The sequence below is a fragment of the Carcharodon carcharias genome, chromosome 14 (genome assembly GCF_017639515.1).
Source record: "Carcharodon carcharias isolate sCarCar2 chromosome 14, sCarCar2.pri, whole genome shotgun sequence".
Lineage (NCBI taxonomy): Eukaryota > Metazoa > Chordata > Chondrichthyes > Lamniformes > Lamnidae > Carcharodon > Carcharodon carcharias.
The window spans coordinates 12,438,092-12,461,685 of NC_054480.1; the positions used below are offsets into that span (position 1 = coordinate 12,438,092).

At 43.1% G+C, this 23,594-nt stretch overlaps 1 protein-coding gene across 1 annotated transcript in view; it reads right to left on the reverse strand.

The window, feature by feature from the left end:
• Window positions 1-14,484: 14,484 nt before the first annotated feature.
• The window catches only part of nfs1 (NFS1 cysteine desulfurase), a 30,697-nt gene continuing 21,587 nt past the window's right edge, over window positions 14,485-23,594 (reverse strand). The window contains exons 8-13 of the mRNA XM_041204500.1: window positions 22,753-22,910; window positions 21,772-21,877; window positions 21,006-21,087; window positions 18,755-18,838; window positions 17,930-18,019; window positions 14,485-16,454 (exon numbers count right to left, since the gene is read on the reverse strand). Of these exons, the coding sequence (XP_041060434.1) occupies window positions 16,391-16,454; window positions 17,930-18,019; window positions 18,755-18,838; window positions 21,006-21,087; window positions 21,772-21,877; window positions 22,753-22,910 (584 nt within the window). The 3' untranslated portion in view covers window positions 14,485-16,390. The remainder of the gene's footprint in view (window positions 16,455-17,929; window positions 18,020-18,754; window positions 18,839-21,005; window positions 21,088-21,771; window positions 21,878-22,752; window positions 22,911-23,594) is intronic.

Sequence of the window (23,594 nt, forward strand, 5' to 3'; positions counted from 1 at the left end):
CAGAGCCCTATATTTTTTTCCTTTTCATGTAATCGTCCAATTGCCTTCTGAAGGCTGCTACCGGATATGCTTCCATCACCCTCTTAGGTAGTGAGATCTCATTTCCAGCCCCTGTCTTATCCTCGCCTTTTGATAATACATCATCTCATTTCAACCTCTCCATCCTGGATCCTCCTCCTTCTGTTAGCAAACCAACATCAGACAATCCAATTACTATCCAAGCTCTGAGGAGACTTCTATTATTTATACTTAAAAAGCAGTACAGGCAGTGATAATTAGAAAATATGTTTCAATAGTCAAAGCAATTAGGACATTCACTTCCTTCGAGGCAACATTTAACTGAAACTTTTGTTGAAAATCAAATATTAACACAAGGAAAGACACACTCTTTCTCATTTGAATCAATTTTCTGATGTTCATAGAACACCAGTTGTAGCAAGTGTGTATTCAGTGTGATCATTTTATCTCTCTATCATGGGGGCCATTTTTTACCTTGCTACACTTTCTTTTACACCTAAGAATGGGGCAGTAACGGGAGAAAAATTAAGAAGAGCAATTTTTCAAATCAGATTCTTCACTGTTCCTTTTCTTGTTTGTTGCAAGCGCACAGGACTATATCATTGAATGCTACAGCACAGAAGGTGGTTATTCGGCCCATTGTGTCACTGCTGGCTTTTTGAAAGAGGTCTCCAATTAGTCCTGCTCTCTTGCCCCTTCCCCAGAGCTATGCGAATGTTTCACTTCACGTACTTTTTCTGAATTTCTGTTTAAAATTATCGAATCTCATTCCACCACTCCTTCAACCAGTGCACTCAAGATCATAACAACTCACGGTGGTAAAAAAAAAGAAAATCCTGCTGGATCCCACAGCACTATTACGAAGAAGAGCAGGGGAATTCTCCCCAGAGTCCTGGCCAATATTTATCCCTAAACCAACATTTAAGAACAGGTTATCTGGTCATTATCACATCGCTGTCTTATGAGGAAAGACTGAGTACAATAGGCCGATATTCTCTGAAGTTTAGATGAGGAGATCACAATGAAGTATTTAAGATTCTTAGCGGGCTTGGCTGGGTAGATGCTGAATGGCCGTTCTCCCTGGCTAGAAAGTCTAAAACTAGTGGTCACAGTATTGGAATAACGGATTGGCAATTTAGCACAGAGGTGAGGGGTCTGAATCTTTGGAATTCTCTACCCCAGAGGGTGTGAATGCTTAGTCTTTGAGTATAGTCAAGGCAGAGATCGGAATATTTTTGGGCTCCAGAGAAATTAAGGGATGTGGGGATAGGGGAGGAAAGTGGGACTGAAGCAACAGATCAGCCATGATCCTATTGAATAGCAGAGCAGGCAGGAGGGCTGTGTGGCCTCCTCCTGCTCCAAATGCTCCTGTTCTTATATAAGATAAAAGCAAAAAACTGCAGATGCTGGAAATCCGAAATAAAAACAAAAAAAAAATGCTGGTAAAACTCAGCAGGTCTGACAGCATCTGTGGAAAGAGAAGTAGTTAACATTTCGGGTCCGTATGACTCCTCTTCAGAGTTAAAGAAGCTCTGAAGAAGAGTCATAAGACTCGGAATGTTAACTGTTTCCCTCTCTACAGATGCTGCCAGATCTGCTGAGTTTTACCTGCATTTTTTGTTTTTATTTCTTCTATTCTTATGTCTTCTGCTGTTCCTGCAAACTTGTGATCACTTTTGCTACATTGCAACAGTGAAGTCTTCCATTTTGGGACATTAATTCACAATACAAATGCAAGTCTTTCTCTTTTAAAAAAAATAAAATCTATAGGGAACTACTTATTAGTTTCATTGGCGTGGAGCAGTCAGTTTCTTAGGAAATTAGAAAAAAACAGTGCTTACTGGTGGTGTCCTTGTGCCTAAACAAGAAGCTTAATTTTAAAAATGTGCTCAAAGGCCTGCAAATTGATACAATTAACAGAAATTTTGCATCTCATAAAATTCCAACTGTCTTAGTTCTCATTATGACCGCTGCATGTCGGATGGAATCAGTCGCTGTTATAAACCTATGCGGATCAAATGTCGAATCGTTTCAACTATTTGTGAGCTGGAAGCATTTTCAAACCTGTTTGCACCCTAGGTGGACTTGTGTCAGGACTACACGCCGGACAGGTTTGAAGCAGGTTGTACTGGCGGGGCCAGTTAACGGCACCATGGCCCGAATCCTCCGAAAAGCGGCAATCGTCAGCGGGTTTGCTGCTCTGCTTGCATTTTTCTGCGCCACTCTGGTGCTTTGTATCTCTGGCCGGGACCACCACGTGGAGCGGACCCTCAATCCAACTGCTTCCTTGTAGCCCTGGATTGTCAGGGGTAGACAAAGCCAAGCCCCCGCTTTTTACAGCTGCTGTATCCTGCTAAGTAAAGAGTTTAAATGTCCCAAAGCTCCTATTAAAAAACTACGGAGAGAAGATAACGTGCAAGGGGGAGGGGGTAAGGTGGCAGCTGGGTAGAAAGCGGAAGGGTAGGGTGGCATGTGGGTGAGTGGGTAGGTGGGTCGAGGGGTAGTAGTCGGGTCAGGTTGGGAGAGGTTGTCAAGTCGGGGAGGGATGTCAACGGGGTCAGGGGAAATCAGTTGGTGGGTTCAGGTCAACGTGGGGGTGGGGGGGGGGGGGGGGGGGCGGCGGTGGGGGCGGTGCGGGTGGTTGTAGAGGGGGAGTCCAAGTGGTGGGGGTCTAGTCAGGTCAGGTCAGGGGGTGGAGACAGGTGGGTTGGGGATATGGGTCTAGTGGGATCCAGTCCTGTCAGGTCAGGGGGAGTTGAATGGTGGGGTGGGGCTCGGGTCAGCATGAGGGTGAGTGTGAGTGATTGGACTGTCAGTTGTTTAGTTACCCAGGAGTTAGGCTAGGATTTTTCTGTCTAACATTTCCTGGATAACTATCCAGGTAAGTAAACTGGCCAAAGTCAAAGTTAGAGACTTTTTCGAAAGATGCCACGAAGGAGGGAAATTGCCTATTAGAAGTTTAAACTTCCCAGACAATTCTCAAGGAGTCGGTGTGTTGGGATTTCTGAGGGATCCCATAGCACATCTTTCAGGGTTCACCCTGTCTCTGACTATCCGGAGAAACTAGGGCAAAAAATTGTAGAAATTAATTCAAAAGTTCTGGTGAAAGGTCATCGATCCTGAACTGTTCCTCATTCCACAGACGCTGCCGGACCTACTGATTATTCCCTGAATTTTCTGTTTTAAATCACAAAAACTGCACTGGATGTAAGTTGTATTTGAAATTTCTGTATCCTTAGCACTGGTTTGGCTGATGTTGCATGAGTTGCAATGAAAAACCAGTGCATCCTAAAGGCCAAGGGCTGGCATTGCTAACACTGAAGAGTAATTTCCAACGCCCCTGCAGCATCATTTACAGAAGTACAGAGTAACAGGAACTTGAAGAAAAATATATACACCTGGTGACAGGTCAGACTTTGCATGATAAAATTGTACACAGAATGGAGATGCTGAACTCACTAGTAGCCTACAATGAGCAGCATAATGCATCAATATTGATTCCCTAACTGAAGGCAAGGTGAGTGCAGCATCTAGCCCTAACAACATGGACATCCAATCCCTCTACGCCTCCATCCACCTCTACCAGGAGGGTCTGAGGGCTCTTCCTTGAACCAAGGTTTAACCAGTCTCCATCCATCACCACCCTCCTCCACCTGCATGGCTAAACCAGTTCTTATATTGTACAACTTCTCCTTTAACTCCACTCACTTCCTCCAAATAAAAGCTGTTGCTATGGATACCTGCATGGGTCCAAGGTATGCCTGACTTTTTGTGGGATATGTGAACCATTGCTTGTTCTGCTCCTACTCATGCCCCTCCCACACCTCTGTTTCCAATACATTGAGGACTGTATCGATGTCGTTTACTGCTTTTACTCTGAACTGGAAAATTTCATCAACCTTGCTTCCAATTTCCACCCTTCACTCACCTTCACCTAGTCCATCACAGGTTTTTCCCTTCCTCAACTTCTCTGTCTCCATTTCTGTGGCTACAAGATTCACTATATAAGCCCACTGACTCCTACAGCTACCTCGACTACACTTCCTCACACCCTCCTTCCTGTAAGGACTCCATTCCATTCTCACAGTTTCTCTATCTCCGTTGCAACTGTTCAGGCGATGCAACCTCCCATACTAGGACTTCTGATTGGTCTTTCTTTTTCCTCAGCCGAGGGACTCCCCACACTGTGGGTGCAGGATATTCGACCATATTTGCCTCATTTCCTGCCCTTCTGCTCTTATCCCTTCCACTCCTTCCCAGATCCACGATGAAAAGGAGAATCTTGTCAGACTCTGTATTCAACATTTCACCCTCTGCCATTACCGTCACCAATAAACAAATCTACTCCTCTCCATTCAGCGTTCCAAAGGGATCATGACGCCCTGGTTCCCTACTCAATTACCTCAAACAACAACACCCTGTCCCCCACCGTCTCCGTCCCACGGCACCATTCCAATGAGCTCAACACGCAACACGGGCCCTTTTACCTCCTCTCTCCTCACCTTCCAGGGCCCCCAAACACTTCCGGGTAAAGCAGTGACTTACATCTGCTTCTTTTCATTTAGTAGACTGTATTCGCTGCTCAAAATACGGTCTGCTCTACACCGGGGAAGACCAAAGGGGGACTGGGTGACCACTTTGCGTAACACCTCCGTTCAGTCCGCAAGATCGGGCTCTTGCTCCCTCTCGCCTGTCATTTTAATTCTCCACCTTGTCCTCACACTGACCTCTCTCCACTGATACCGCCACACCTGCTGAGTATTTCTAGCATTTTCTGCTTTTATTAAAACTCTATCAATTGCAACTTGAAAATTTCAATTAACCACCACCCACCCCCGCCCCCCCCCACCCCCCCCCACCCCCGGGGCGGGTGGGAAGGAGTTCCAGATTTCGGCTACCTGATGTGTGAAGAAGTGTTTTCTGACAATACACCTAGTTCCGATTTTATCGTTATCTCTGCTTATTATCATCTCCCCACAACCACAAGAAATAGTTTTTATCTACCCTATTAATTCCTTGAATCAGTTTAAACACCAATTAGATTGCTTCTTAAATATTCTATGCTTGAGGGAATAAAGCCCATTCTATGCAACCAGTTTGCATCATTTAACCCTTGAAGTCCCATGCAACCTGTCCACATAATTTAACCCTGGTAGCCCCAGCAGAGAATGGTCAAGAATTGTAACACTGAGGATTTAGGGAGAGCATTTTCCTCTGTTCTTGGGACGTGGGCAACATTGGCCACAGTCAATGCCATCTCCTGAGAAGATAGTCCAGTGATTGTAACTGAATGCTTTGATTAACCACTTTAATTTTCTTCTTGATTAATTCATATGATGTAGGCATTGCTGGCAAGGCCGGCATTTATTGACCATAACAAAAACAGAATTACCTGGAAAAACTCAGCAGGTCTGGCAGCATCGGCAGAGAAGAAAGAGTTGACGTTTCAAGTCCTCATGACCCTTCAACAGAATCCAAGGAAGGGGTGAAATATAAGCTGGTTTAAGGTGTGTGTGTGTGTGTGGGAGGGGGGTTTGGACGGGGGGAGAGAAGTGGAGGGGGGGGTGTGGTTGTAGGGACAAGCAAGCAGTGATAGAAGCAGATCATTACAAGATGTCACAGACAAAAGAACACATAGGTGTTGAAGTTGGTGATATTATCTAAACGAATGTGCTAATTAAGAATGGATAGTAGGGCACTCAAGGTATAGCTCTAGTGGGGGTGGGGGGAGCATAAAAGATTTAAAAATATTTAAAAATAATGGAAATAGGTGGGAAAAGAAAAATCTATATAATTTATTAGAAAAAACAAAAGGAAGGGGGAAGAAACAGAAAGGGGGTGGGGATGGAGGAGGGAGTTCAAGACCTAAAGTTGTTGATATTGTCAATATTCAGTCCGGAAGGCTGTAAAGTGCCTAGTCGGAAGATGAGGTGCCGTTCCCCCAGTTTGCGTTGGGCTTCACTGGAACAATGCAGCAAGCCAAGGACAGACATGTGGGCAAGAGAGCAGGGTGGAGTGTTAAAATGGCAAGCGACAGGGAGGTAGGCAAGCACTTCGTCTTCGTCTCCGGGCTCACTTCTTTGGGCAGGAGTCCTCTCCCAGTTCAACGGATCCTTTTACCCATCTCCAATATTCTCCCTCCACCTGGACCCCTCCCTCTTAATTCTTACCTTCTCTTGATCTTTTCATTGAGAACTGTCGGCGCGACATTAGTCGTCTCAATTTCTCTGCTCCTCTCACCCATTCTAACCTGTCTCTCTCTGAACTTGCTGCACTCCATTCTCTCAGGTCCAACCCTGACATTGTCATCAAACCCGCTGACAAGGGTGGTGCTGTTGTTGTCTGGCGCACTGACCTCTACCTCGCGGAGGCTGAGCGTCAACTTGCAGACACTTCCTCCTACCTCTCCCTGGACCATGACCCCACCACTGAACATCAAGCCATTGTTTCCAGGACTGTCACTGACCTCATCTCCTCTGGGGATCTTCCTCCCACAGCTTCCAACCTGATAGTCGCCCAAGCTCGGACGGCCCGCTTTTATCTCCCACCCAAAATCCACACACAGAACTGCCCCGGTAGACCGATCGTCTCAGCTTGCTCCTGCCCCACAGAACTCATTTCTCGTTATCTTGACTCCCTTCTCTCTCCCCTTGTCCAGTCCCTTCCCACCTACATCCATGATTCCTCTGACACCTTACGTCACATCAACAATTTCCAATCCCTCTCCACCTCCATCCCCCACCAGGATGGTCTGAGGGCCCTTAGCTTCTTCCTCGAACAGAGGCCCGAGCAATCGCCATCCACCACTACTCTCCTCCGTCTGGCTGAACTTGTTCTCACACTGAACAATTTTTCCTTCAACTCCTCTCACTTCCTCCAAATAAAAGGTGTGACTATGGGGACCCGCATGGGCCCCAGCTATGCCTGTCTCTTTATGGGGTATGTGGAACATTCCTTGTTCCAGTCCTACTCCGGTCCCCTTCCACAACTCTTTCTCCGGTACATCGATGATTACTTTGGTGCCGCTTCATGCTCTCGTCGGGACTTGGAAAAATTTATTAATTTTGCTTCCAATCTCCACCCCGCCATCATTTTCACGTGGTCCATCTCGGACACTTCCCTTCCCTTCCTTGACCTCTCTGTCTCAATCTCTGGTGATAGACTGTCCACCAATATCCATTACAAACCCACCGACTCCCACAGCTACCTCGACTACAGCTCCTCACACCCCGCTTCCTGTAAGGACTCCATCCCATTCTCTCAGTTCCTTTGCCTCTGTTCCGATGATGCCACCTTCAAAAACAGTTCCTCTGACATGTCCTCCTTCTTCCTTAACCGAGGTTTTCCACCCACGGTCGTTGACAGGGCCCTCAACCGTGTCCGGCCCATCTCCCGCGCATCCGCCCTCACGCCTTCTCCTCCCTCCCAGAAACATGATAGGGTCCCCCTTGTCCTCACTTATCACCCCACCAGCCTCCACATTCAAAGGATCATCCTCCGCCATTTCCGCCACCTCCAGCATGATGCCACCACCAAACACATCTTCCCTTCACCCCCCTTATCGGCATTCCGTAGGGATCGCTCCCTCCGGGACACCCTGGTCCACTCCTCCATCACCCTCCACTCCTCAACCCCTTCCTATGGCACCACCCCATGCCCACGCAAAAGATGCAACACCTGCCCCTTCACTTCCTCTCTCCTCACCGTCCAAGAGCCCAAACACTCCTTTCAAGTGAAGCAGCATTTCACTTGCATTTCCCCCAACTTAGTCTACTGCATTCGTTGCTCCCAATGTGGTCTCCTCTACATTGGAGAGACCAAACGTAAACTGGGCAACCGCTTTGCAGAACACCTGCGGTCTGTCCGCAAGAATGACCCAAACCTCCCTGTCGCTTGCCATTTTAACACTCCACCCTGCTCTCTTGCCCACATGTCTGTCCTTGGCTTGCTGCATTGTTCCAGTGAAGCCCAACGCAAACTGGAGGAACACCTCATCTTCCGACTAGGCACTTTACAGCCTTCCGGACTGAATATTGAATTCAACAACTTTAGGTCGTGAGCTCCCTCCCCCATCCCCACTCCCTTTCTGTTTCCCCCTTCCTTTTTTTGCCAATAAATTATATAGATTTTTCTTTTTCCACCTATTTCCATTATTTTTAAATATCTTAAAATCGTTTATGCTCTCCCCACCCCCACTAGAGCTATACCATGAGTGCCCTACCATCCATTCTTAATTAGCACATTCGTTTAGATAATATCACCAACTTTAACACCTATGTGTTCTTTTGTTCTATTGTTGTTGACATCTTTTGATGATCTGCTTCTATCACTGCTTGTTTCTCCCTACAACCACACCCCCCCCCTCCACTTCTCTCTCTCTCCGCGCCCCCCCACACACCTTAAACCAGCTTCTTTCTTGGACTCAAACTCAAGTTCTGTCGAAGGGTCATGAGGACTCGAAACGTCAACTCTTTTCTTCTCCGCCGATGCTGCCGGACCTGCTGAGTTTTTCCAGGTAATTCTGTTTTTGTTAAGCGACAGGGAGGTTTGGGTCATTCTTGCGGACAGACTGCAGGTGTTCTGCAAAGCGGTCGCCTAGTTTACGTTTGGTCTCTCCAGTGTAGAGGAGACCGCATTGGGAGCAATGAATACAGTAGACTAAGTTGGGGGAAATGCAAGTGAAATGCTGCTTCACTTGAAAGGAGTGTTTGGGCCCTTGGACGGTGAGGAGAGAGGAAGTGAAGGGGCAGGTGTTACATCTTTTGTGTGGCATGGGGAGGTGCCATAGGTGGGGGTTGAGGAGTAGGGGGTGATGGAGGAGTGAATTTATTGGCCATCCCTAATTGCCCTCTTCTTGAATATAACTGAGTGGCCTGCTAGGCTGTTTCAGGAAGCAATTAAATGTTAAAAGTTAAATCACTTTGCTGTGGGTCTGGAGCCACATGGAGTCCAAACCAGGTAAGGATAGCAGATTTCCGTCCCTGAAAGGCTTTAACAAGCCAGATAGGCTTTTACAACAATCATGGTCACCAGTACTGAGACTAGTTTTTATTTCCAGATTTACTAAATTTATTGAATTTAAATTTCCCAGGTTTGAACCTGAAGATGCAGAAAATTGGGATTTATTTTAAAGTGCCAGCCAGGACCAGCAGCTAGGGTGCCAAAGCATAAACAGACAATCACAGCCTTACATGGAAGCTAAAAACTTGTACAAAGGGCTCAGCTGTAAATTTGCAATTAGGAAATGGGAGACACACATGGGCGGGGACTCGATCAAGAAATGGGGAAGGCCATTTCACACAGTCTCTTAGCCTTGAACCACATCTGGTCAGCCCCCATAATCTTTTTGTATAGAACAAATATATATTCTTTGCTATCTTCAAAAGGACAATGCTTAGTCTGTGCACTGTAATTACTGTACAAGAACACAATGATCAGCCCACTGGGGCGTCATTGTGCTGTGGCCTTTGTCCAACTAATACCATTAAGTTGTAACTGATAGTAATATATAAACTGTGCTCATTTGAATCTTGGTGGAGAAGCGCCTGGACTGCCCAGCGTTTGCTCCCCGCATGCGTAATAAAGGAACCACTTGAATATTACATCTGGACTCCAAGTGTTGAAATTTTGTACCAGTGTATTTCTCGGACCTTTCAAACCCATGTACCTGGCTCATTATTCCAGTGCTCTGGATCACTAACCATTAACATAATAAAGTGTACAGTGGCATTGTGGTCAAGTCATAAGATCAGTGTTGTACGTTGAAGTTAGCAGCTTTTCTTCCCTGGCATTATTGAACCAGTAACCTTGATGGTGATGCTACAAACTACCAGCTTTATTGAAAGAACTTGCATTTATTGTAACTTGTTAAAAAAGCTTTATAGTCAATAAAGTACTACTGTAGTCACTGCTGTTAAAAATGCTATAATTAGCTTAAAGCCAATTTACACACAGCAAGCCCTCACTTCCTAAGGGATAAATATTGTCCAGGACACTGAGGAAAAACTCCCCTTCTCATTGAGATAGTGCTGTGGGATTTTTTTGCCTATGTACGAGGGTAGAGGTGGGACTTTGGTTTAAAGTCTCATCCAAAAGACAGCACCTCCAACTGAGGGAGAGCTGCACTAAATTTTGTGCTCAGGTTCCTGGATGGAGATATGAACCCACAACCTTCAGACTCAAGAGTGCCACCTACTGAGCCAATTTCAATTTTAATCTACCACAGTGGGATTTGTATACTCTGCCTCATCAAATGTAGTTCCAATGCCATCAGCACTACAACCTAAAAATGTAGTTATGGTATGAACGTAGAGAGACTTGGCCCCACATAAAGTAACCCATTGAATGGTTTGTTGGTCATAAACAAAAGTGGTTTATTCTGGTTAATACCAGGACCACTTCCACAGTAGGAAATGTTCTTTTAATTTAAATAATTATTTGGTAGTATGGAGTTTGAATATTGTAAAAAAAGATGTGCTGTCACAGCATTTCACCTTGTGCTCTAGCAGATTTGCAAGAATACCAATTCTAAAGAGTTCAAGGCATTGCCAAGGAGTGCACACCAAGGAACGTCTAACTAATATGATCCACCAATTGTTGGGGTGTTAAACAAAAGCTTGGCAGTCAACTGTTCCCTGGTGCATTCTCCATGGCAGCACCTCTACCAATCAGAGTCCACTTGCCAACTAATCAGCATTCTCTTATGCAGTATAAATTGTTGTTCCCTTCATTATTGGTATTCTTGCATATCTGTCCTGATGAGTGCAAAACAAAAAGCTTCAACAGCATGTTTCTTTTTTGAGCAATCTTCTAATTTACTAAACAGCATCAACTGGTCTCCAAATTAATTTCAATTAAAGGGATCTGTTCAAAATTAGAGAGACACGCTATAACAACCTTTAATAACTCAGATCTCATACATAAAGTATTAGTAAAGTTGGTGAATAAAGTACATGTTTCACAAAAGCAGATTATACATCGTGTGTCCCTGGAAACCCAAGTAGGTTTCGACATTAAACAGAAAAGTATAAATTGTGCGTATTGTTTTGTCCCACTGAGGCAGCACACAAAAAGTAAAAAAAAAAAATTCCAATCCAACAAACTAGAGATGCAGAAATTTTGTGTGTCTGATTTGCAGGGTTCTTGTTCTACCCTAATTATTTATTTGGAGTGTGACCCGGTCCCTACAGTCTGTCACTAGCAAGATTCCAAATAACGTAATGGAAATTAAAGCAGTAGCTTTTTAATTTTCAGGAGTCATTAAAAAATAAAATTGTATTTATCCAGGAGAGAAATATTGCCTTATGGGATTCTTACACTTCCTTTTTCAGGATCCCAATGTCAGCACAAAGCCAGGTGTTACGGACAGAAGGGGGGTTCATTTAAACAGTACTAATTTCTCCTCTCACCACCTGTCCGTAAACAGAAAGGGGTTTTTGATTTGTTTCCCTCAAGTGGTGCTGTATTTCCCAGCCCCTCTTTTTAGGTGATCCAATTTTTTTTATTAATAGCCCCACAGCAAACTGGAGATAGGATGAACTAAAAAGGGTTAGTTTATTGCACACATTCAAACCATGAAAGGAGGGTCACAACGTTACCTCCACATCCAGACAGCAAAGAGAGGGAGAAAAGAAGGTTTTACGGTAGAGACAGAAAAACTAAATATTGTTTCACGTGGGTTCCAGAGTCCAGAAACAAAGTCTAATGAGGTATTCATTCATGGAGGTCAGTGGGCTGAAACAGATGCTGTAGAATTCACTTTTCCAGTGGTGTTGACTTCACACAGTGAGATAGACATGCAGAGATGAATGAGTCTTGTAGGCGATGGCACAGAGCTTTCAATAGAAAGGGTCAGATATATTCCATCTGGGCAGAGGTTCTTGTCCATGAGGCTGTTAGCTGGGTGGTAAACAGCAGACTGAGCTATGCAGTTCAGCAAGGCAATATTACTTGCTCCATAAGCCAGAGGCCCATGTCACATGACTCCCATCTCTCCACCATCTTTGACAAAGGATATGTATCAACCGTCTGGATTCCAAAGACTATTAGCTGTCTCAGCGATTAGGAATTGAAAGGAAGCTTGTCCGGCCTTTGTGTTAGCAGACAACCCATCTCCTTCTGGCCAGCCTGGGTTATTAAAAGCAGATGGCCTTTGTATTGTGCTCTCTGAAGTTGGATATCACAGTCCACATGGGGCCTTTAGTGGCTCCTCAGAGATAACAAGGTGCAAGTTTTCCCAAAACTGTCAAGTAGCTTCTTTTGTCCGAGAGTCACAAAGGTTCAGCCATTTTAAAGGTATTTGTTCAGTTTTATAATTTAAGAGATAGCAATGAGCATATCTATATATATATATATATATATTTTATAAAAATACACTATATACGAGGTCTTGGTCCCTCAGACAGGGAAGATTTCACTCTGCCCTATCAACATACAGCCCCTAATGTAACAGGGAGATTTCCATGTTTCCCCAAATCGGCAATCCCTGTGAACTCTCACATTCAGGTTGTCTGTTGGATCAACACTGCTCCATTTTCAAAGTTAAAAGCCATCAGATGGGCATAATTGTTCCTTTGATTCAAACAGGATTTGATTCCGTTTCTATTGCATATAAGAGGAAGTCAGTGAGTGGGCAGACTGCAGGGAGACATCTGAGTGGGTACATGGCATATCTCATTTTCCTATCAGCTTCCCAGACAAATCTCAAGAGGCAATCTCCCCACCACACCTGACTAAAATAGAGTTTTTGCTGGACATAGCTCCTCCCCACTGCAATATCAGAGACCCAGACTAGCACAGCCTCAGCCTGGGGACATCTGGCATCGCCACCCCTTATTAGAAAGGGGAGAAGGCAGGAGAATGGCATGAGGTGAAATGCTCAGAACGCCAGTACAGATACAATGGGCCAAATAGCCTCCTTCTGCACTGGAACAATTCTGATTCTCTGTGAAGATAAGAATAAAGTGAAACACTCCTTAATACTTCACCTTAAGGAAAGAGAAAGGAATATGAATACTCAAAAAATCAGCTGTAAATTATTTGCACATCTGCCTATCCATGTAGCAGCAAGTTAATAAAATGTATAGTTTCAAAGGAGAATGTTATGCAAAATGTGACCATCAAGTGCTGCACAAAAATATTTCCTATTCTCCTCAGGTTTATTACTAATTTAAATCCCCAGGTTAGGAGTTCTGCTGAATGGGTAGGACATTTGGGTACCAGGTAATTCAACTGAATCCTGTAGAACCAAGCTGGGTTAGTTGATACATTTTAGGTTGCCAACTCTCCAGGATCGCCCTGGAGTCTCCAGGAATTAAAGATCAATCTCCAGGTATACTATCAGCACCCAGGAGAAAGAGGAGCAGTTAAAAATAAAGTTTGTTTTTCAATTTCTTTGCAATTTTTTGTTTATTAGCTTTAAAAACATTGGCGGGGGGGGGGGGGTTTGTGTTAATGGAGGAAGAAAATGGTTTGAGACAGGTTGTCTTGCAATAAAACCTCTAGAAATATGCCAGAAAGTTGGCAACCCAAGCTCAACTCTGGGTGCAAAACTCTGAGTCTGAGCCCATATCAAGTTTCAGTGCAGAATGTGTAGGCCAACACTCCAGCACAGTACTGAGGGATTCCCATTGCTTATCACTGGATAGGAACCTCTGTCAAGGGTGCGAGTACTAATCAAGGATCAAATAGAGATGCTTTCTTCTCCTTCAACATGCACAGGCTAGTTAACACAAGGATGGCCCACTTGGGTGAGCAACTGGAGAGCCACAACAAGCCTTATGGAGATACATCCTAGCACAAGTGAGCAACTTCAAAGTGAAGCATTTCTAAAGAGGTGGAAAGGGAATCGAACATGCAGCATATTAGTGTAATAAAGGAAGTAACAATCACAAGTTACACCTGTGCACTGTTTCAAATGGGCTGGCAGTGTAACCTTGATATGCACTGTAAGGGTCCCAGATCTGTTCTTAATATCATCCATTGTCCACTTAAATGCACAACGTTGCACATGTGTTCTTTGAGGTATCAACATTAAGGTACTCAAGTCACACCTGCAGCTTCATACTTTTTACAGTAAAAGGAGCATAAGCTGTCCAATCCTGTCCCTATACCTAAAGCAAAGTAGCCCCAATGCCAACCTTCCTCCTGGATAGTAAATCACTTCTGAAAAAGAGTAGTTTTCTATTAAGAGATCGATTCTGCAGGGTGATTCCACTACTTCTTGCTGCACAGCTCCCTCCCAAAATTACTGCAGCTCCTGAGTTCCTGCTGCAGCAATTGGCAGGGTGAAGGCTTTCTGACTGATTCTGGCAACCTGCCAGGTTTCCTACACTTCTCTTTGGAGAGCATTTCTTCACGGTAACCTCACAAACTCTCATGTGGACCAAGTGCCTGAATGGTCTCATCCACATGTATTGTGGAAGTTGCGTATTTCCTTTGTCAGTAAGTAGCTTGACCTGGACACAGTTTTGCATTTGATTGATAATATGTTTATTTGACATGAATACATACTTCTGTACTTTTCATGTCTTGAATTTCATTTGCTAATTTAAATCAATACAATAATACACGCTAGGTGGTGTATAATAATATATTCTCATTCTAAAAAGACCTGCAGCTGGATGCTTGTACCACTAGGTGGAGAATGAGCTCCATATCATACAGATTCATGGAACGGTTACAGCAAGAGGTCATTCAGCTCACTGCAAGAGCAACTCGGCTAATCCTGCTCCCCTGCTCTTTCCCTGTAGCCTGGCAAATTTTCTCTTTTCTGGTACTGATCCAACTGCCCCCTCAAAAACCGTGACTGAACCTGCCTCCACAACACTCAGGCAATGCATTCCAGATCCTAACCACTTGCTGCGTAGAGGTTTTCCCTCATACCTCCATTGGTTCTTTGACTAGTCACTTTAAACTGGTTCTCAATCTTCCCACAAATGGGAACGATTTCTCTCCAACTGCTCTATCTTGACACTGCCTGATTTTGAAAACATCAAATCTTCTTCCAGCCTTCTCTTCTCCAAGGAGAACAGCCACAGCCTCTCCAATCTATCCTTGCAACTAAAGTGCCACATCCCTGGAGCCATTCACACAAATCACTTCCTTGCCCTCTTCAAAACTATCTTCACATCCCTCCTAAAGCACAGCACCTAGAACTGTACACTATAGTCCAGCTGAGGCCAAACCAGTGCTCCACAAAAGGTTCACCATAACTTCTTTACTTTTGTACTCTCTGCCCCTATTGATAAAGGCAAAGAAACCATATGCCTTTTAAACTGATGTTCTCAACATGCCCTGCCGCCTTCAATGGTCTGTGCACACACTCTCCCAGATCTCTCCACGAGAATTGTGCCTTTTCATTTTATATTGTCTCTCCTCGTTCTTCCTACCAAATTGTACCATCCTACACCCAGGTCCCCAGAAGTATACAATCAGCATCACTATTGCACAAAGGGAAGTTCAGACGATAACTAAATTCACTTTGCCCTGAAGACACCATGGGGTATCCACTGGTAGTTTTATGTTGCTTCCACCTCCTGCTTTCTTCCCCCTCGCCACTTTTGTTCGGGGCTTGTGGGGAAAGAGGTTTGGGGGTTCCAGGTATGACAGCATTCCTCTGGTACCTACCTTTGTGTGCATGCTCCTGGAGTGCAGCTAGACAGCTATTTGAACACACCCATTGATTTTGAAGGGCCAGTAAGCCACTTGCGTTCACCTCTGGCCCAAAGTTCCGCACAAGCCCATGGACCCAAGGGGGAATGTCAGAAAACTGTACACGAGGCCCAGTTGAATTCCATCCTTCTGGTGTTTGGGGGAAGTAAAGTGGGTAAAGCAAGGTCCATTTGTAGCGTTTGTGTCGACCACTCCAACTGAGGTTAACAAGTTCAACAAAGAATTGTTCTTAACCCCGGATCCTGGTTTACAGGGCTCAGAGTAATGGCAAGCACTATGTTTAGTTAGCCCAGCATCTGAAGAAATAGTATAGATGCCTCTGTGAAACTGACTGACTTCTAACAGGTTAAGGCACATCAACGAGCAAGCAGCAGCATTTCATTCAATGTCCACAAACAGGAATTTTTAAAAAGGAACAAAGTGAACTACTTATGATCAGCTATTGAAAAAATATATATTATAAGCTCACATAAACCATGCCAATAAATTACAATGAGAGGGTGTAAAATCCTCTGTGGGTTTACAGCAATGCACTCTCAGACTTGGTACCTGAGGCACAGCAAGTTCATCTTGGTTTACCTATCCTTATGTAAACTAATAACGTTCCACAGGTTGTGAGCAGAATCCCAGAGATGGTCATCTTCTGGTCACGGAACATGACAACAGACCCTTCCCAGCCATCAGCTCCTTCTGGAATGTTCTAATGCTGAGACCAATTAATGTTCTTCAGGTCCATTCCCTCCTGTACCATCTCCCAGAGAGGGCTGTAAAAAAAGGGGAAACAAAATTAGAGAGAAATCAAAACTCAATTGTAGGGACTAACTTCCTTTTAAAATGAAAATATACATCTGTGTCCAAGGCTACACGATTTAGAGCTGGGGAACTTCTCTCAATTTTAAGTAACTTTTTTTGTTATGTTAGTGTTTGAGGAAACTCTTCCCCTTTCAGATATCCAGTATCAGCATCATAAGGTTGGGTATAAGCACAGCTAAATGCAGAGTGAAGCTCCCTTTACACTGTCCCAACAACATGCCATACTCAGTTTCAAAAGAGCTCCTCTACTGCAAAAATATTGATATTGTTCCCCCTCTCCCAACCATTTCCTACACCAGCCTTCCTAAGGTCTATGAGAGATTGCCATTTAGTTCAGTTGTGTGGCATGGACTCATGTCCAACGGGAACTGTTCTGTGACTGACACACTGGGATTGAAGGACAACGCCAGGAGCCACAAACTGATACTTCCTAACCAGCAACCCCCTGAAGGACAAGGTAGTGGCAGTGCATGGGAACATCGTCTCCAAATCTCACAAATACCTTGCTGACTTGGGGATTTACCACCACTCCAAAGCTGCCTCAAGGTACTGGAACTCCCTGCCTTACAGCACTTTTGGTGTACCTTCACCACATGGACTGCAGCAGTTGAGGCAGTGATGCACTGCCACCTCCTCGAGGAGGATTAGAGATAGGTAATACATTCCAGCCTTGGCGATGACACACAAATCCAGATTACATTGCCTCAACCTGCCTGGCAGACGAACCTCAAGGGTGGAAGATGGTAGAATATAGCAAGGACAAAAATTTCTTCAGTCTTGCTGTGTTACAACCCTCACAATAATCAATCAACTTGGCATCATTTCTATGGCTGACAGTTGCTATACTGATCGACACACACATACGTACTTAAAGAAGGGCAAGAGACAGTGCAATAGCACACACCCTCTTGTAGCCACCAAAATACATTGTCTGCAGAAGAAACTCGCAGTCATTCTACACTTTGGTTACATTGTGATCAGTGTTTAACTCCTACTTTAGTTTCAATTTTCAGCTTTACACTGGTCACTGAAGCTCAAGTGAATCTCATTTTACCTTAGTCATCAGGAAAAAAATTGGATCATACCAGTCTCATCCTTTGATCCCAAATTTTAGTTTTAATTTTGGGGTTTTTTTTTTGTTCCCTATTTTCATTCTAGTCTTTCAGGATTATTTTTAAAGAAATTGTCAAGAAGCATTTGGGGTTGGAATTGCTAACTGGGCTTCATTCTGCAGTTTGAAATCTAAGATCTGATGCAGATTGACAAGTAAGAGCAGTCCATTAATCATAGGAAAGTTCATTTCAGTTTTGGTTTTTAAGTTTTCATCAAGAGAAATGCTGAGTTTGAAATGTAGTGACAAAAACACAATAATTTCAGCCGACAGTTATTTCCCCCAACATTTTGGTTGACAAATTCAATACTGCACCTCATCTCCCTCAGCCTCTGCACATGCTGGATGCACTTCTGTGCAGTGTAATCCACCTCCTCCTCTGTAGTGAAACGCCCGATTCCAAATCTGCGATTATAAAGGGGACAGCGTCAAATCTGATACACCAGGACAAGAAACAAAAACACAGAGTTAAGGTTCTCCGTCTCAAAAGGCAAATCTGGGGGTAGGAGGGGAATGAGAAAGAACAAAACAACAACTTGAATTTACATAGCACCTTTAATGTTGTAAAGCATCCCAAGACGCTTGTAAAATGTCTGTCAACATAATGAACTGTTGTAATTCCTTTAGCTGGAAAGGAGACATTTTCCCTTCTCCTAGAATAATTAAGTAACCTGCCAAATCAAGGTCAAGGCTCACACAGCAATGTCCACTTGGGCAAAATATTAGAGACAATCAGACACTGAAACATGGATCAAAGCCTTCAGAAAATGAGTGCAGAGGGGAGAGTATAGGCAGAGAATTTACTTTTTTTTTTAAATGAAATTTGAGGCAATCGAACTCAGGACTGGATGAAAATCACAAGATGAAAGGTTAAAAGGTGATCTGAGGGAGGTATTCAAGATAATCAAAGGAGTTCATAGGGTAGACAGAGCAAAAGAAAGGGACCAATGGTGCTTGGGGGAGAGGGGCGGAGAACAGTGTAAATATTTTATTTTAAGCTCTGGGCTAGGTGCAAAGTTCAGTATTCTACATTCTCAAAGCATTTTATTCAATGAACAATGGTTACTTTCTCAAAATCAAGTCAAATATTCATTAAGAAAAAGGAAGGCAGGAGGGTGGAAGCCTCCTTTTATACCATACCTGATTGAGGAGTGTGCCAAATCTTCATCAGCACCAATAGCTCGCAGGACATAGGAAGGTTCTAGAGAGGCTGACGTGCAGGCACTGCAAATAAAAACACACAATGCAGCTGCAGTAAACAATCCTAATGAGTTCGATCTAAAAATGTTACTTTCACTACAAGTTCTTACATATTTTGATAAGATTCCCATTAATTGTATTACGACCATAGGCGGTGTTATCTGCTGAGCAAGTCAAATCCCAGAGGGAAACTTGTCTCACTGATAACTTTTTTTTTGTATTTTGAAAAGGAGGGAAAGAACTACTGATCCCAGGAGCATTGAATCCCAGTAACACTTCTAGGATTTTAAAATTAAAAAGATTTATTAACAAGAAGGGAAAAAAAAACTTGAGCACACAAGATTAAAGTTACATGGTTAAAACAGTATTACAAAACATCCCCCCAAAAAACCACACTTGGTCAGAACACAGAAGTAACCTATTTGACAACAGCTCCTTATAAAAACTTTTAACCATAAAAATCCAGTAATATTACCCAAGGCAAAACTGGTGTCACTTTAATAAAAGGTATACCACACTACTTCTCACTTTCTTCCACTCTGCTGTGGAAATCCAAAGAAAGGTTCAGAAATAGACTGCTTTTTGAAAACAAAAGCTTCTCTGGCTTGAAAACTCGATGACTGCTTCAAATTCACAACTTTCACACCTTCTCCTAGCACAGATGTGTTCTCAGGACATCTCCTCACAGTCACACAACTCGGCTCAACATCTTTCCCAAAATATCCTTTATCCCTTTCATTTTCGATTCCATTGTCCTCAGCACCTCTTTAAACTCAACTTTTCCAAAACAAAAATATTTCATGTTTTCCTATTTTCTCCCCTTTCGGGTCAAATAAAATTTAATAACCTTCCCTTGTTTACTTATGAAACCTTTGTAAGTTGCCAAAGCCCCTTAGTCCCCTTTGAAATATAACAGCTGAAAAGCCAAGTCTCTATCTATCTATCGCAATGCAAGTTTCTAAACCTAACCTATTTACTTATAAATCCACTGCACCATTGCCTCTCATTACAAATGCATGCATCTAGCTCCTTTAACTTTCTTCTCAGTTCCCACAGACAAGCTGTCTTTACTAACCTTCTCCCAGTTTAATTAATCATGGGCACGCATGCACACACCAATTGGCAGAGTTGTAGTGTAGCCGTTAAAGGAAAGAGAGAGAGAAAAACCTTGGCAAAACTTTTAAACACCATTATTTAAAATAATACTAATTCTCACACTTGCAATCTCTAATGTACTCAAACACACGCAAGAGGGATTTGTGCAAGTTATAGAGAAAAAATAAACTAAGGGCCCAGATATCTCTGATGGTTCAGTTAGTAAAGTCAATGAATAACTAAGCCTTAGAGATCAGGAGACTCCAGGTTCCATCACCTAGCCATTTGGAGTTAGCACATCTCAGTGGCCAATGGAATTTAACACATGAATAAACTTTTTGGTAAGATTAGTCCATGTTTGTGTTTAGCCTCCAAATAATCCCATTTTCTTGCCTTGTTATTATGTGCTTTTACTCCTCCATCCTTCAACCACCTAAAATATTGTTGGATGTTGAATCTTTCCCATCCTGCCATAATTTTAAACGTCTTTATCAAATCAGCCCAGGTGCTCCCCTCTTCTGATGAAAATGACCACAATTATTCATATGTAAATGCAACAATCCCAGTCTGACCTTTAAGATTATGAAGGGGTATTACAGTCATAGAAAAGCTGTTTCTGTTTGTGGGGTGTGAAAATGTAGGGGTTATCAATACAAGACAGACAGTCACTAAAAAAATCCAATAAGAAATTCAGGAGAAAGCGAGAGAGTGTGGCAAGACTGTAGAACTCACTGTCACAGAGACCAAAAAAGAGGAAAGCTAAGTGAGCACAAGGGAGAAAGAATTAGGAGGATATGTCAATCAGGTTCGATGAAGTAGAGTGGGAGTAAGCTCATGTGGAGCAAAAACACCAGCATGGACCAGCTGGGCAGAATGGCCTATAAAGTTCTTTGTAAAGGTTTGCTTCTTATTGAAATTATTTTTATTTCATTTTTCCAAGACAACCTATTAAACATGCTCTTATTAAGCCAGAACAGTATTTAGAAATTGTTTAGATTTGGGGTGCTTTGAGTTTGCATTTCCAGGTGCCTAGCTCTGACAATTGGATAGGGGATATTCAATAACAAGACAGTCAAGGTCAGGCCAATACACTTACCTTCCTGATGAAAGGGCTACATCTTTCAAAGCCATCAGGAGGCTCTCTCCTTCAACATATGAAAACGATAGGTTAATGCAGCCTTGAAAGGAAAACAAACAATGATTAGAGCTGCACCAGACTTTAATCAGATAGCAATTTGAGAAACAAAAAAATCCTGGAATTTGCTCTCAACTGTGGACACTTAGTATCCAAAACAAGGCAAGGGGATGGTAAGTCAAGAGAGGCAGTGAATTTCCCCACTCCTTACCAGTCTTCAAAAAGGTGAAAGTTGGTGAAACAGCAAAGATTATTTAACTTTAAAAAGCAAAAAGCACTAGATTCTGACTAATGGTGTACACCTAAATTATGCTGACCAGCTGACGTGATTACTTTAAACAGCATATGTTTGCACTTCAGGTTCTCAGTTCTTTTTGTTTTATCTTTATTGGGGACAGTAAGCTCATTGAAGAATTCAGCCTGCCATCAGAGCCTTCAGTTTCACCTGCCAGTTCTCAGTTCCTTGGTGAAAGAGGTCATATCTGATATTTTACTGACAACTCATGGAGGCAAATAGAATTATGTAGCACAAAGAGGCCATTCAGCCCATTGAGCCTGTGCTCTTTCCCCAGAGCACTTGCAAATTTTTTTCCAAGTATATATCCAATCATGACATGAAATGAGATTAGGTTGCTCCAGTTGAAGAGCTGGAAGCAACCCCGACACAATCTTCTTCTGTAAATCCTATAATTCGAACTTCTTTCAAACTCAGAGTCAGTCACTGTACCTGGATATCTTTGATCTGCATCCCCATTCATAACCACGTCAGGGATCTGGTTCATTATTTGAGTCACCAAACGTTTGGCCAGGTTGGACACATGCTTATAGTCAAGCTGCAGGAATAAGCACATGTGTGTTACGAACCACATCTACAGAAGGCCAGGACAAATCACTTTAAAAGTGCATCAATGTACACAGTAAAACAGCTCAGCAGATTACAGGAGTGGGGATAACCATTCCTCTGCATTTCATAAAGGGGGGAGGGTGGGTTGTAGCCAAGGACACACAGTACAGACACTACAATAAAAACCTCCAAGTGGAGTGTGCATCACTGGCAAGAAATTGTTACCTTTTAGAATCTCAATGATCGGCACTTAGTTCAATGTCATTGACTACTATTATTTAGATATGGCCATTATACAGTCAACAGTACCTATCAAGCTCAGCCTTACTGACAGCAGTGAAGAACAATCGTTGTGGGTCTTCCGATTTGCTGCTAAAACTATAACCTCCCCTCTGACCTTTTAAACACGCTGATACCATCATGGTTAGATAGCCGGTCTGGGTTCACACACAGCTGTTATGGTGGACTATCGAAAAGTGCCTATCAGCGGAACTATACTGAGCAAGAGTCAATGGCATTAGAAAAAAGGAGGAAATGGGTTGGTTGCAGTGCAGGGTGGAAAAGGAGGAAGGACGGGGAATAAACAGCATAACAAAATAGATGATGTACGCAAGTGTAATGGCTCCAAACATCGGTCACAAACTTTGTAAAATAATCTTCACATCATGTAAGTAGAATTGTGTTGTGAAATAGTGGTAGGTGTATTACATAGACACACAATGTACATTTCTTTGTATCCAAGATTGAGAATGTGACCAAATTTTTTGCGCAACACACTAAGGCACAATACAATACACAGCATCTATCATTATGGATTAAAACTGGCCCTTAACTAAAGTAAAAGCTCATCAACAGTTCACTTACCTCCATCTCCTGCTGAGCTATTTCACATGCTGTCCCAAGCCCGACCACCAGTGGAGTTGGAACTGTTCCTGAGCGCAAGCCTCGCTCCTGCCCCCCACCACTCTGAATAGCCTCTACTCGCACTCGGGGGCGACGCCGGATGTAAAACGCACCCACACCTAATAGAGGACACAAAAAGGCAAAACTTTGATCACACATCACATTCAAACTAGTATGTTGCATTGCCAAACTATCATAGAGGTATGACAAACGTGTTTGCACAAAGTGCCCATATACATCCATTATTACCCCAACCTTGCCCAACTCTTTTGGATCCCTGCCCCCATGAATTGACTCAAAGATTCACATGCAAACCCTCCATAGCCTCATCCCATCTCAGAGTAACAGTCTGTAGATGCACACACTCTTCTCTAAAACTGACTGCCTATTCATTCTACGCTCCATCTGTTTATTTTTCAAAAATATACTTTCTTCATAAAATTTATAAAAGTACATTACACAGCTGTTCAAATTTGACATTACACAGAGCAATGTAGTTAAATTTTGTTCAATAGAGCATTGGGACTGAGGTGTCTCCCTACTCTTACAATTACAGACCAGATTTACAATATACAATTACATTCCATGTCAAACATTCTCTAGTGCATACAGCTAAGAAGTTTTACATGGTTTCCAACTTGGTGCACTATGGCAGGCAGGCTGGCCTTAGATTGTGACTTTTCTCCATTGAGCCTTTGCAGTGGTTGCCCCAAGCTCTTTTAAGATGTCTCCACCATTGTTTAAAGGTATGTAAAACTTAGGCAAATAAAATCTGCACCATTTTATAAAAGTACCATTTAATC